Source organism: Camponotus floridanus, unplaced genomic scaffold (assembly GCF_003227725.1).
Source record: "Camponotus floridanus strain SB8 unplaced genomic scaffold, Cflo_v7.5 scaffold10, whole genome shotgun sequence".
Lineage (NCBI taxonomy): Eukaryota > Metazoa > Arthropoda > Insecta > Hymenoptera > Formicidae > Camponotus > Camponotus floridanus.
Window position 1 is genome coordinate 3293689 of NW_020229215.1, and position 11682 is coordinate 3305370.

General features: G+C 35.3%; 2 protein-coding genes across 2 annotated transcripts; both read right to left on the reverse strand.

Annotated features, from left to right (window-relative positions):
- Positions 1-242: 242 nt before the first annotated feature.
- LOC112638051 (uncharacterized protein K02A2.6-like) lies at positions 243-2895 on the reverse strand. Its single transcript, XM_025409049.1, has 5 exons — positions 2880-2895; positions 2438-2836; positions 1949-2389; positions 1135-1835; positions 243-893 (listed from the first exon to the last, which is right to left on the reverse strand). The coding sequence occupies exons 1-5, from the start codon at positions 2893-2895 to the stop codon at positions 243-245; spliced, it is 2208 nt and encodes a 735-aa protein (XP_025264834.1).
- A 92-nt stretch (positions 2896-2987) lies between these two features.
- LOC112638052 lies at positions 2988-4484 on the reverse strand. Its single transcript, XM_025409051.1, has 3 exons — positions 4295-4484; positions 3695-4217; positions 2988-3522 (listed from the first exon to the last, which is right to left on the reverse strand). Exons 1-3 carry the CDS (start codon positions 4482-4484, stop codon positions 2988-2990), a joined length of 1248 nt encoding a protein of 415 aa, XP_025264836.1.
- Between the last annotated feature and the right edge of the window lie 7198 nt (positions 4485-11682).

The following is an 11682-nucleotide window of genomic DNA, read 5'->3' on the forward strand; positions in this document are numbered from 1 at the left end:
TATGCTTCTCCGACGATCCGTCTCTCGGTAGGCCTTTTAAAGCTTCTTCTCACTGAGGTGCCGTATGCAAGGTCGTGTCATGTGCATCCTCGTGCCACGTCGTGATTCTATTGTTCTGAGCATTCCGATCCAGGTGATGCAGTCGATGCAGTCATGTATGATTCACGCTCATCGGATGAAGTAGCGCAATATATCCAACATTCCTCCCTTGCTTAAGAATGCTGTCCTCGGTAGCGGCGAGTTCATCCTAATGCCTTGTAATCTGATCGAATTTGATGCGAAAGACGCTTAGAACGACGAGCCGCTGCTACTGGAGGTTGTGTGGCCCCGGAAGGATTTTCAGAACGACGAGCAGATGCTACTGGTTGTGTGGTCCCGTTGTTGAGAGGTTCTGCCTCCTGTCTTTCTCCTAGCGAAGTGTGAAGTACTGGATCTGATTGAATCCGTGCTGATTCTTTCCCGGAGGATAGTAGATCTTCGCTAATCGTATTGGATTTCTTTTCCTGTCTCTTTGGACGATTCCATATTTGATTGAAATGTCTAGTAATGAATCCTCCTTCAAAGCTGACGCGAGCGAGTGCTTTCTCTATCAGCCTAACAATTTTACCAGGAATACGCTGTCCATTGGAGAGTTGAATTAGTACTGATTGTCCTATAACAAATGAACGTGGCCTTGCGCCGTGATGAGCGTCGAATTGCTGTTTCATTTGTTTCTGCTGAGAAGTAAGATTTAGATTAGGTTTTTCGGTTGCAGTAAAAATATCTAATGGAGTTCTAAGCTTACGTCCAAAGAATATTTCTGCCGAAGACTTATGATCTGGTACCGCATCACTGGGTGTGTAGTTGTATGCGTAACAAAATTGTTTAATTCCGTTTCTAACTGTGAACTTTGACTTGTGTCAATAGAACTTTTCAATGTTCTGACCATTCTCTCGGCTTGACTATTTGATTGTGGATGCCCAGAAGGGATACGCAGGTGAAGAATTCGAAATTCGGCACACAGTTGCGCGAATTCTACTGAAGTGAATTGAGTACCGTTATCTGAAACTAGTATTTCAGGAGGTCCGTATCGACTAAAGAGTCTTCGCAGACATGTTGCTGCCGATGTTATTGTTAAGAACATCCTGCTTTTACGAATTTGGAGTAGCTGTCGACAATGACGAGTACCCATTGTCCATATATCAGGTCTGCGAAATCAATGTGAAGGCGTGACCATGATTTCTCTGGATTTGGCCATGGATGTAATGGTTCTTTTACTGGATTGCTTGCTGTGCGATCGCAATGATTACATTCTTTTACGTATCTCTCGATGTCATCATGCATCGCTGGCCAATAGAAATAACGTCGAGCAAGCTGTATCATCCGGCGGATACCTGGATGTGCAATGTGTAGTTGCTTCAGTACAGTAGATTGTAGATGTTTAGGAATTATTAGTTTCTCATCTAGAACTAATGTATTATCAACTATGGCTAAATAATCGCGACGACGATAATATGGCATTAACTCCTTGTCAGTTACGTCCGATTTGAGCCATCTGTTTTGTAGACGATCAATAACCTCAGCGAGAATTCCATCGCTGAATGTTGCGCTCTGGAGCTCTTGTCGAGCCGTTGAAGGTAAGAACTGTACTGATTCGTTGACAATCTGTTGTAGCTCTGTATCTGCTTCCTGTAGCGCAGCTACAACTTCTTCGAGGTCGGCGTCTATTACGTCTTGTTTTACATCCTGTATTAACCTTGAAAAAGCGTCCGCTTGACCAAATTTTTCGGAGTTGACATATTCTATGTCAAAGTCGTACCCAATTAGTCGAAGAGCCCATCGTTTCAAGCGATTTGCTGTGCGTGTATCTAGACCTTTTGTATTCGACGCTTTAAACAGAGCTAGAAGTGGACGATGGTCCGCGACGTTTGTAGCACGAAGTGACGACCATATACGAATTTTCGAAAACGTTCAACAGTGACTAATGCTAAAGCTTCTTTTTTGATTTGACTGTAATTCTGTTGAGTCTTTGTCAATGCTTTTGACATGTGAAAGACTGCTTTTACCTGGCCGTCTGGGGCGCGCTGTAACAAGACGCCACCAATTCCGATCGAACTAGCGTCTGCTGCAACGATCAGAGTTTGTCTGGGATCGTAATGCGCTAGTAGAAGTGGTCCAGTAAGAATATTTTTAATATCCTCAAACGTTTTCTTCATTTTTGCTGTCCACACGAAAGGTACATCTTTCTTGATCAAAGCTTTGAATGGTGCTTTGAGTCGATGCAAATTTGGTACAAATTTCCCGTAGTAATTAATCAGACCTAAAAGCGAGCGTATCTCTTTTGCATTCGTTGGAACTCGCATTGTTCGAATAGGTCGAAGACGTGCTGGGTCAGGCTCGATACCTTTAGCTGAAACAATAAATCCAAGGTATTTAACTATTAAAGTATGAAATTTACATTTTTCCTTTTGGAGTCGAAAACCCCATTCTTGCAAGCGGTTTAGCACGGCGTGTAAACGCGTATCGTGCTCTGTGCGTTCCTGACCATAAATCAGAATATCATCAAGATAGACCAGTACGCCTGGAATACCTGTAAGTGCCTGTTCCAACGTACGTTGGAAAATTGCAGGAGCTGGTTTTAACCCAAAAACCAACCGATTGTAAGCAAATAAACCTCGATGAGTATTTATTGTAGTTAGCTTCTTACTTTCCTCATCCAGTTTTAGATGGAAATAAGCATCAAATAAATCTAGTTGTGAGAAGATAGAACTTCCTCGAAGTTTTGCCATAAGTTCCTCTATCCCTGGGATTGGATAATCCTCCGCGTCAAGTGCGTCATTTAATCCTGTAGAGTAGTCTGCACAAATACGTATTTTCCCATTTGCTTTGCGTGCAACTACTATGGGCGCCGCCCATTCCGAAAAGTCGACTGGCGTTAAAATTCCATTTTTAACGAGTCTATCCAGTTCCTCATTGACTGGTTCTTCTAATGCAAGTGCGATCGGACGTCATGGAATATGTTTCGGTTTCACATCTGGTTTAAGCCATAGATGAACTGTCATCTTGGTGCATTCTCCTGTGGAACTACTAAAAAGTTCTGTGAATTGTTTATGAAATGAATTTACCGTAATCGTATTCATCGTTTGCAGATTTCCGACGACTCCTGTATCGTAGGTAATTAAGCCAAGCTCATCTATTGCTTGAGAGCTAAGTAGTACAGTTTCTGGACGATCAAGTACGATGACTTGTGCTTTTATTATACAGTCTTTGTAGCCAAGTGAGGCGTTAAAAAATCCTATGGTATGCATTGGATGTCCTGAAACATTCACACATGAAGTAGTAAGAGGTTGGAGTTTTGGACGACCGATTCGTGTCCAAGTTTCTCTTCCGATCATAGTTACGTCCGCTCCTGTATCCAGCTGCATTTTCAATGGCTTGTTATTGATAGTAATATGCGCGAATTTGTGATACCGATGTCTTGTGCCTAGAACACCTTGTAATGTGACAGTATTTATTTTATTTCGTTGCTTCGATAAACAAACTCTAGCAATGTGTCCCGTTTTCTTGCAGATTCTACATGCTGCATTCTTAAACGGACATGCATCCCGTTTGTGTTTCGTAGAACCGCAGTCATAGCATGGCGATAATGTAGTAGAATTTCTCTTTCTCTCGTACTGCAGTGTAGTAGGATTTGTTTTCTTTTCATAATATTTACCTTTCTTTTTTAGGTGAATTCTTTGTAGATTGGCTGACCGCGTTGATTTCGGAGAAGCGCTGTCCTTCAACGCGCATGACGTCAGCCGTGCGGTTTGCATGTGCGTAGCAGATTTCTCTAATGTCTTGAAATGTGCAGTTTTCTTTTTCTGATGCAACCTTGAAGAGGACTGTTCGCTCCGTGTAGTAGGTGTGGTTGCTTAGGGCGAGAGCCGTTAGTAGAATTTTGAGCTGGTCGATATTGAAATTATCGAGCTCAAAGACATCTCCCAGAACATTTACTTTGTCAAGTATTTCTATAGCCGTTGCTGACGGGGAAGCACGAAAATTGAGAGCTTCAAAACGACGTTGAAATAACGTTTTATTATCATGGAACTGTTTTCGAAGATGTCGCTCGAGATCGCCAAGAGACATCTCCTGCGGTTTCTTCGGCGATAAACGACTGAGTAATTGTTGATGCTCGTCGTCCCCGAGAGCATTAAGAAGTAGATCTTTGCCCTCCGTATCGGTTAAACCCTTCGTTCCTTCCGCAAAAGTCTTCTATGTCGTTCAAACTATAACGTGAAGGTTTTACCCCTTGTAGGGTCATGAACGAATTTACCAAGCCGTGTAGCCAGATTTGCGAATTGCGACGACTTTGCAGTATCGTCCGTTCCCGATATTCGATGTGATAGTATCTCTGCCATTTGTTTTTGTGATTCACCGATTTGCTTTTGTGACTCACCAATCTGACGTAATGTGTGCTCCTGGCTTAGTGCAGCTTCTGCTAGTGCTTGAAGTAGTCGGTCCATTTTCTTACAGGTTCAATAAGCAGCACCAATTGTTGTGTTTTTGTTGTGTTTCGGAGTGCAAATTGTTGTGTTAGTTCGTAGTTTACGAATAATGTTTAACGTCGTTGTGTCTTGATATTATGTCTTGATTCCATGAACAGTCCGAAGTAGTAGAAGATTCGAGCACTACGTTGAGCTCCGTACACGTCGGCCACATCTATGCTTCTCCGACGATCCGTCTCTCGGTTGGCCTTTTAAAGCTTCTTCTTACTGTGATGCAAGGTCGTGTCATGTGCATCATCGTGCCATGTCGTGATTCTATTGTTCCGAGAGTTCCGATCCGGGTGATGCAGTCGATGCAGTCATGTATGATTCACGCTCACCGGATGAAGTAGCGCAATATACCCAACAGTTATATTCAAAGGTATCGAGGATTAAAGGTAGTATTTCTTTTGCAGATTGCGAAACAATATAAACATTGATTGCATTAAATGAAAGACAGAATTTTGAGAATAAAAGGAACTTTTATCGATTCTTTCTATATCTTGGTACTGTTGCAAGTAAATTTTCAATAAACTCTATGAAAGAGAATCGTATGATTTGAAAATTATAGAAAATATTAGTCTACAAATTTCTTTTTCTTGTGATAAAAGTGAAAAGTATTTCAATTAGTTTATTTTATTGCTGTTAATAAAAGTTTTCGAGTCTATTGCATGCAGTCTCAGTTATTCAAGTATTATATCTTCAATATGTGACTTATACAGTTTCATCATAAATAATTGCTAAATATTGATATTATTTGTTAAAATTTTATAACTTATAAAAAAATTACTGTTAAATACTAATAGCAGTTATGAAAAATTATTCATGTCAATAAATATTTGTATGACAATTTTCAAAAAATTAAATTAGTTTTTTGTTTTAAAAAAACTGTTTTTATTGGAAAAATTATATAACAATTGCTTCAGGATTTTATTAAATTATTTAAATAAACTGTAACGCCTCCTCAGTTATTAAAGTAATAATATAAATATGAATTGTATTTGAAATATTTATTGTAGAGAGCGCAATAGCATGAAGTATGATGATGATGCGCGTATTACCTTAAAATTTTTTTTATTTTAATAAAGCACGTATTTGTATGAAATAATTATACTTACCGCGTAAAAAGTTATGTATGACATTGCGAAGAGTTTACTAATAGTGAGTTTCAATGGTTTTTGACTTGTCATCATTATCATTATAAGGAGCTTTTGTGTCGCTATTGGCATATTGTACCATTTTGAATTATATCTGCAAATTTCGCAAGATTTCCATGGTTTATTCCATGTATTTATATATAATTCCATGTATTTATTTGACGATTGTGTTATTACATTTTTATTGCAGTCTGATGGGTGATTTCATTAAAAAAAAATATTATAAAAATATTATAAAAAGCTATTATTAGATGTTGTATAAAACGTACACGGATTCAAATATCTTCTCGCTGGAATCTATGATTTTTTGACCTTGCCAATTTTTAAAAAATATATTGATTAATAATCCACTCATATAAATACAATATGTTATAAAATTATTTATATTTTCCGTATTTGTTACCATCTAAAAAAAAAATAGCATAATATGAATAACATATATATGATAATATCATATATTCAATTTTAAATTAATTATATTCTATAATTTATATTAAATAATTTTTGTGCATCATGTAAAATTATATGTAAAACGTGTCATAGAAATTTCATCAAACGTATCTGTACGTATACCTGAAATCCTACAATGCTTAAACATATTACAAGAAACCCCACGTGTACAAAGAAAGGTACGTTGTACATCGATTCCATAATAGCAATAAATCTAAAGCAAGAAGATATTATTTGAGATTATTATTATACGATAGAAATATAAATATACTTATATAAATATACTATTTAAATATACTTACTGCATCGTTTCGATATGTCTTCGAATACAGTATACGATATTTGAATTAGACGTAATCTGTGTTAATATTAAACCACCATGATTGTTTTCGAAATCGAATGCATTTTCTAATCTATATCTGAAATTTAATATTGTCCAAGTATTTAAAAAAATGTATTAACAAAATTTAAACAAAATTTTCTTTGGTTTAGAGCAAGATTATATATTTACCTCAAGCTTTCGAATAATCCACAACAGTATTCAACCAATGTTACATACAGGATATCAAATGCAGCTCTTAAGAGCAAATATATGATATTTCGCATATAGTTATATGTATGAAAATTAGAACATAATATGTGTCTACATCGATCACATAATTTCCGAGATGAAATAGTCTCGTTTGGATTCTTTGCGTATTTGACGATGTATCCTTCTCTTTGGATTTTGTAGTGATGAGCTTGGGCAATAATGTCACAGATAGGTACATGATGAGGTGACCGATTAACAAAGCTAATTTATATAAAAACGTCAAATTTTTATGATTATTATCAAATAAATATATCATTATTATAAAAAGTGAAATGCTTTTCCAAAAATATCGATAATTATTATAAATTATATATGTTTCAATAATTATTATAAATTATATATGTATGTATGTGTATAAGTACAGAAAAACAATAATAAATATTTAAATAGATTTTTATACAAATTCAGTCGTTTAAAATTATTTAGAAGACTGAATTTTTTTTAATATAAAAATCTATTTAAATCTATTTAAAAATCCATTAAAATTTTTATTGTTTTTTCTACACTATATTATTATGCACATAATACACTGCATTATTAAACTCACTTATATAAATGTATCCAAATTTTCGTCCATATAACCCATGCGAATTATATATTTTAGTCTCTTCATCTAACTTTGAAGAAAGACAATATTTTTGCATATTTATTAGAAGCAGTTTTAGCTATACAAAGAAAATTTATGATCAAAAACCATGTATGTTTTCGTCTAAACTTTTATTATTAGCATTTATGACTGTTGTTTACCCACTTTTGGTAACGTATATATTGCATAAATCATTTCAATTGTGGTCACTATACTGTTAAATAATTGTAGCGGAGCATCGATTAGTTCAAATGTATCATGCCCAATACTCATTAATTCCAATATCTATATTTCTCAACATGGATTGTATAGGCAAATGTATAATAATCATATATAACACATTATAATAACATGTAATGTTAATTGAATTGTCCAATTGTAAATTATGTTGTCAAATATATTTAAAATAGAATATAAAATTGATACATAAATCAATCTATACATATATTCTAGTAATATAAATTTCGTTAATTAGCATAATTATTATTGTAATATTTAAATTCAATAATTTTTGATAGACAATAGACATAAGCAAAAATTAAAAAGTGTACAAAACTTGAAAATGTGACAAAACATTTGTCTTTAATTTACCTTAAATATAAAAGGTCCATGTACGAGTATCATTGCGAGGTATATCAACCTGCGTCTTCTTAACGTATGAAAAGGCCATAGACTACTACTACTTAGTATCAGGCGAATAAAGTCGTAATGCGAATTTTTAAAGAATTGGTCAAATTGGTCGATATTATTCATGCTGTCTTTTATGTATCGTTGCTATTGCAAGAATGACGCATAGATTGCAAATATCTCATCAAGAATTTTGTTTAACTTTAATTGTCGCAGACAATTAATAAGTTGTCTGTATCAAGAATTCCGCTTAAATTGCAATTGCCGTACATCACGCAAAACACGTGTCAATAACATATTTGTGTCACAAGACCGATATAGTCTAATGAAGACTAATTCTTATAATTGCAAAATCGTGTTAGTAAATTATGTAATTATACAAGAGACATAATCCAAAGGACTATTTCAATTGAAATTATTGTCGTGGTATATTTGACTCAAATAAAAAAGACATAAAAATTTTACTCATATGTAGAAAAAGTCACATTATATATGTGAATTGAAATGGTACAGTCGTTTAATGCTGATTGCTTTGAAGAATAATGCTTTTTTTTTCATCAAGAGAATATTTAGGTTTTTATTGTTGAAGATTTCCTGAATGTTCGTTAGTCATGAAAACTACACATGTTTTATCAGAATCGAAGCGCGTAAATTAATCCTAATTTATAATAGCTTTCGCATAAATATATTTTATCATAATTTAGACAACATAATGTTAAACATTCTTATATACCAATAATAATATTATAAATCTCAAAAAAATTTTCAATTACTGTACAGATCTAAAAACAGTGAAATACGAAGCGGACGCACGTACAATCTAGAAAATAGAAATGCGCAAAATATTCTGATCAATAAATAGAAAACATTCTTATGTAGATTAAATTCAACATATATCCTACGGCACTGAAGCTCGGAAGAGAAAGGACCATAATTTTACCAACAGTTAACGTGCAAGGTACATAAAGTGCTTCTTAGCATCATCACGTTCAAAAGTTTTCTGGATTTCGGTGATGATTCGTACCATTCTCCTCGATAGCTAATATTAAGACGTAAAAAATTTGTATTTTAATATTAAAAATCTTATTAATATATTTTTTATAAATTGTAATAAAAACTTTCTACATTTTATTTATTTTTTTACTGTTGCATTTAATTGTGACATTAAAAAACTTTTTGTGAACAGAAATTTTACATTCTGGCTTACATCCATGTGTATACACGACTGATATGATGAATCACTTGTTGCCAGCGTACGATGTATAAATGCAGTAATTGAGCAGTTATGTAACCACCATGTCGAAGGGCGAGTTCTGAAGTGAGGCTATCAATGGTTGCCTAAAAGTTTCGAAACGACTTTAACCATAACTAGAACTTACAAAATCGTACATTATATTATCACAACGTGCTCGCAATATACAGGGTCTACCAAAAGTGTGGAAACCCCTAAATATCTCGGAAAATATACGTTTTACAGAAAAGTGTTTCCAACAAAAGTTGTAGGGTTTAAGAAGATCTATATACTGATTCTATCAGTTTGACCTTGGATGGCGTCGTCAAGGTCAGGTCAAGGTCACATTGACTTTTTTAAATGACACCCCCTACATTTGATTGCATATTCTTATAGCTTAATTCAAGAGCTTTCCAAAACACTATAATAATGTTCATTTTTATTAAGTACTTTGCGAGTTATGAGGGTTGAATGATAGAGTAGCGCCGGTATTAACATTATCCAAGGTGTACTACATGGAGGTTACTCGCTCGGATTTGCATCTGTTGTGTGTGTGATCCAGCTAACTAAGGCAAGATCGGTCGTGGATCCAGTCAGCAAAAGCAAAGACCCAACCAAATTACAATCGAGCATTTAAAGACCTGGAAAGCAATCGACATAGTAAACAGTAAATAAATTTGTGGATGCTCATTTATCATAATAATTGTTCGAAATGTGTGCGTGTGCGTGCGTGCGGTGCGTGTATACAGAGATCAGGTTAGGTTGCACCAAACGATTGCAAATGTGTTTCAATGTGTTAAAGTAAATGCTGAAAGTGGCTGCCATTTACTTCCTGACAATATGCTAATCTTTGGTAGAATGTAGAAATGACTTTACGATTCGTTTCAAAAGGTATCAAAGCCATTTCATCCCTTATTCGCTGTATCAATTCGTGAATGGTTTTAGGTTTTGTTCTGTAAACCTTACTCTTCAGATATCCCCATAGATAATAATCAAGAGGAGTTAGATCTGGTGACCGAGGTGGCTAATCCTCTCCTCCCTCATTTCCGTTCCTTCTTCCTATCCACCGTAGCGGAAAAGTCTCATTTAAAATACGACGTGGTCCTGCACCAAAATGAGCAGGAGCTCCATCATGCTGAAACCATATTTCTTGGAAATTATTTGGAAAAGTATTCTGTATGGCTGGAATTATTTGATCAACAAGTAATCTCTCATACCTTTGAGCGTTCAAATATTCTTCAAAAAAAAACGGCCCTATTAAATAGCCATCTATTATTCCGCACCATACATTTATTTTTTGTGGATGTTGTGTGTGAGTTTCCCGCACCCAATTCGGATTCTCATCTGACCAGAAACGAAAATTTTGATTATTAACTTCTTCCGTTAAGGTAAAAGTTGCCTCGTCTGTGAAAACAATTTGATAAGGGAAGATGGGCCGGACATCTATTAGTGCCATCATTCTTTCACAGAAATGTATACGACGCTCCTCATCTCCGTTTTGCAATTCTTGAACGTATTGCAATTTATATGGATGGAACTTGTTCTTCTTTAAAATTCTCCAAACCGACATGGGAGCAATATCGTGAGTTTGAGCGACTCTCTGAACACTAGAATTGGGATCTTCAATAAATGTCTGCAGAACATCAAGTTGTTTTTCTTCGTTGGTTGCAGACAATGGTCTTCCTGACTTAGAGCGATTTCTTACGTTACCAGTTTGTCTAAAACGTTCTATTGTTTTTAACACAGTGGACTTATTAATTCGACGGTTCGGATACGTGTCATTAAATAATCGAACGACATCAGAGAACGATCTTTCGTTATCACCCCATCCACGCATCATGAGGATAGTGATTCTTTCACGTTCCGACAAGTCGCCAGCCATTTTTAAAACGTTTAATTTTAATTAATCGTACGTTGTATTTGGACGATAACAATTAATTTCTGCTTGCTCAAAGCTGAAGTTAGAAGGTGCTCGTTCTTTGATAGCTTTATACATTCTTAGTTGAATTTTAAATGTGAGTTAGACTGCATGTAGTGCGTCACATAGCGGTAAATGAAGGAACTAACGAGACGTTTCATACACGTTTTATGGAGCAATTTTTTGGCAATTTGACTTCAGCGAAATATGAGGATATGTTGAGGAATCGATCTTGCCTTAGTTAGCTGGATCACACACACAACAGATGCAAATCCGAGCGAGTAACCTCCATGTAGTACACCTTGGATAATGTTAATACCGGCGCTACTCTATCATTCAACCCTCATAACTCGCAAAGTACTTAATAAAAATGAACATTATTATAGTGTTTTGGAAAGCTCTTGAATTAAGCTATAAGAATATGCAATCAAATGTAGGGGGTGTCATTTAAAAAAGTCAATGTGACCTTGACCTGACCTTGACGACGCCATCCAAGGTCAAACTGATAGAATCAGTATATAGATCTTCTTAAACCCTACAACTTTTGTTGGAAACACTTTTCTGTAAAACGTATATTTTCCGAGATATTTAGGGGTTTCCACACTTTTGGTAGACC

Excerpts from the sequence above, each read along its gene's own strand:
- LOC112638051 (XM_025409049.1), bottom strand. Across the intron at positions 2,390-2,437 it reads TCGACTCCAAAAGGAAAAAT|CTAAAGGTATCGAGCCTGAC; the intron begins GTAAATTTCATA and ends TTATTGTTTCAG. Across the intron at positions 894-1,134 it reads TCGACAGCTACTCCAAATTC|TCAAAGTTCACAGTTAGAAA; the intron begins GTAAAAGCAGGA and ends TATTGACACAAG.
- LOC112638052 (XM_025409051.1), bottom strand. The coding sequence starts at position 4,484 with ATGGACCGACTACTTCAAGCACTAGCAGAAGCTGCACTAAGCCAGGAG. Across the intron at positions 4,218-4,294 it reads AAATCTGGCTACACGGCTTG|GAACGAAGGGTTTAACCGAT; the intron begins GTAAATTCGTTC and ends CTTTTGCGGAAG. Across the intron at positions 3,523-3,694 it reads AATTCACCTAAAAAAGAAAG|AGTTTGTTTATCGAAGCAAC; the intron begins GTAAATATTATG and ends ACACATTGCTAG.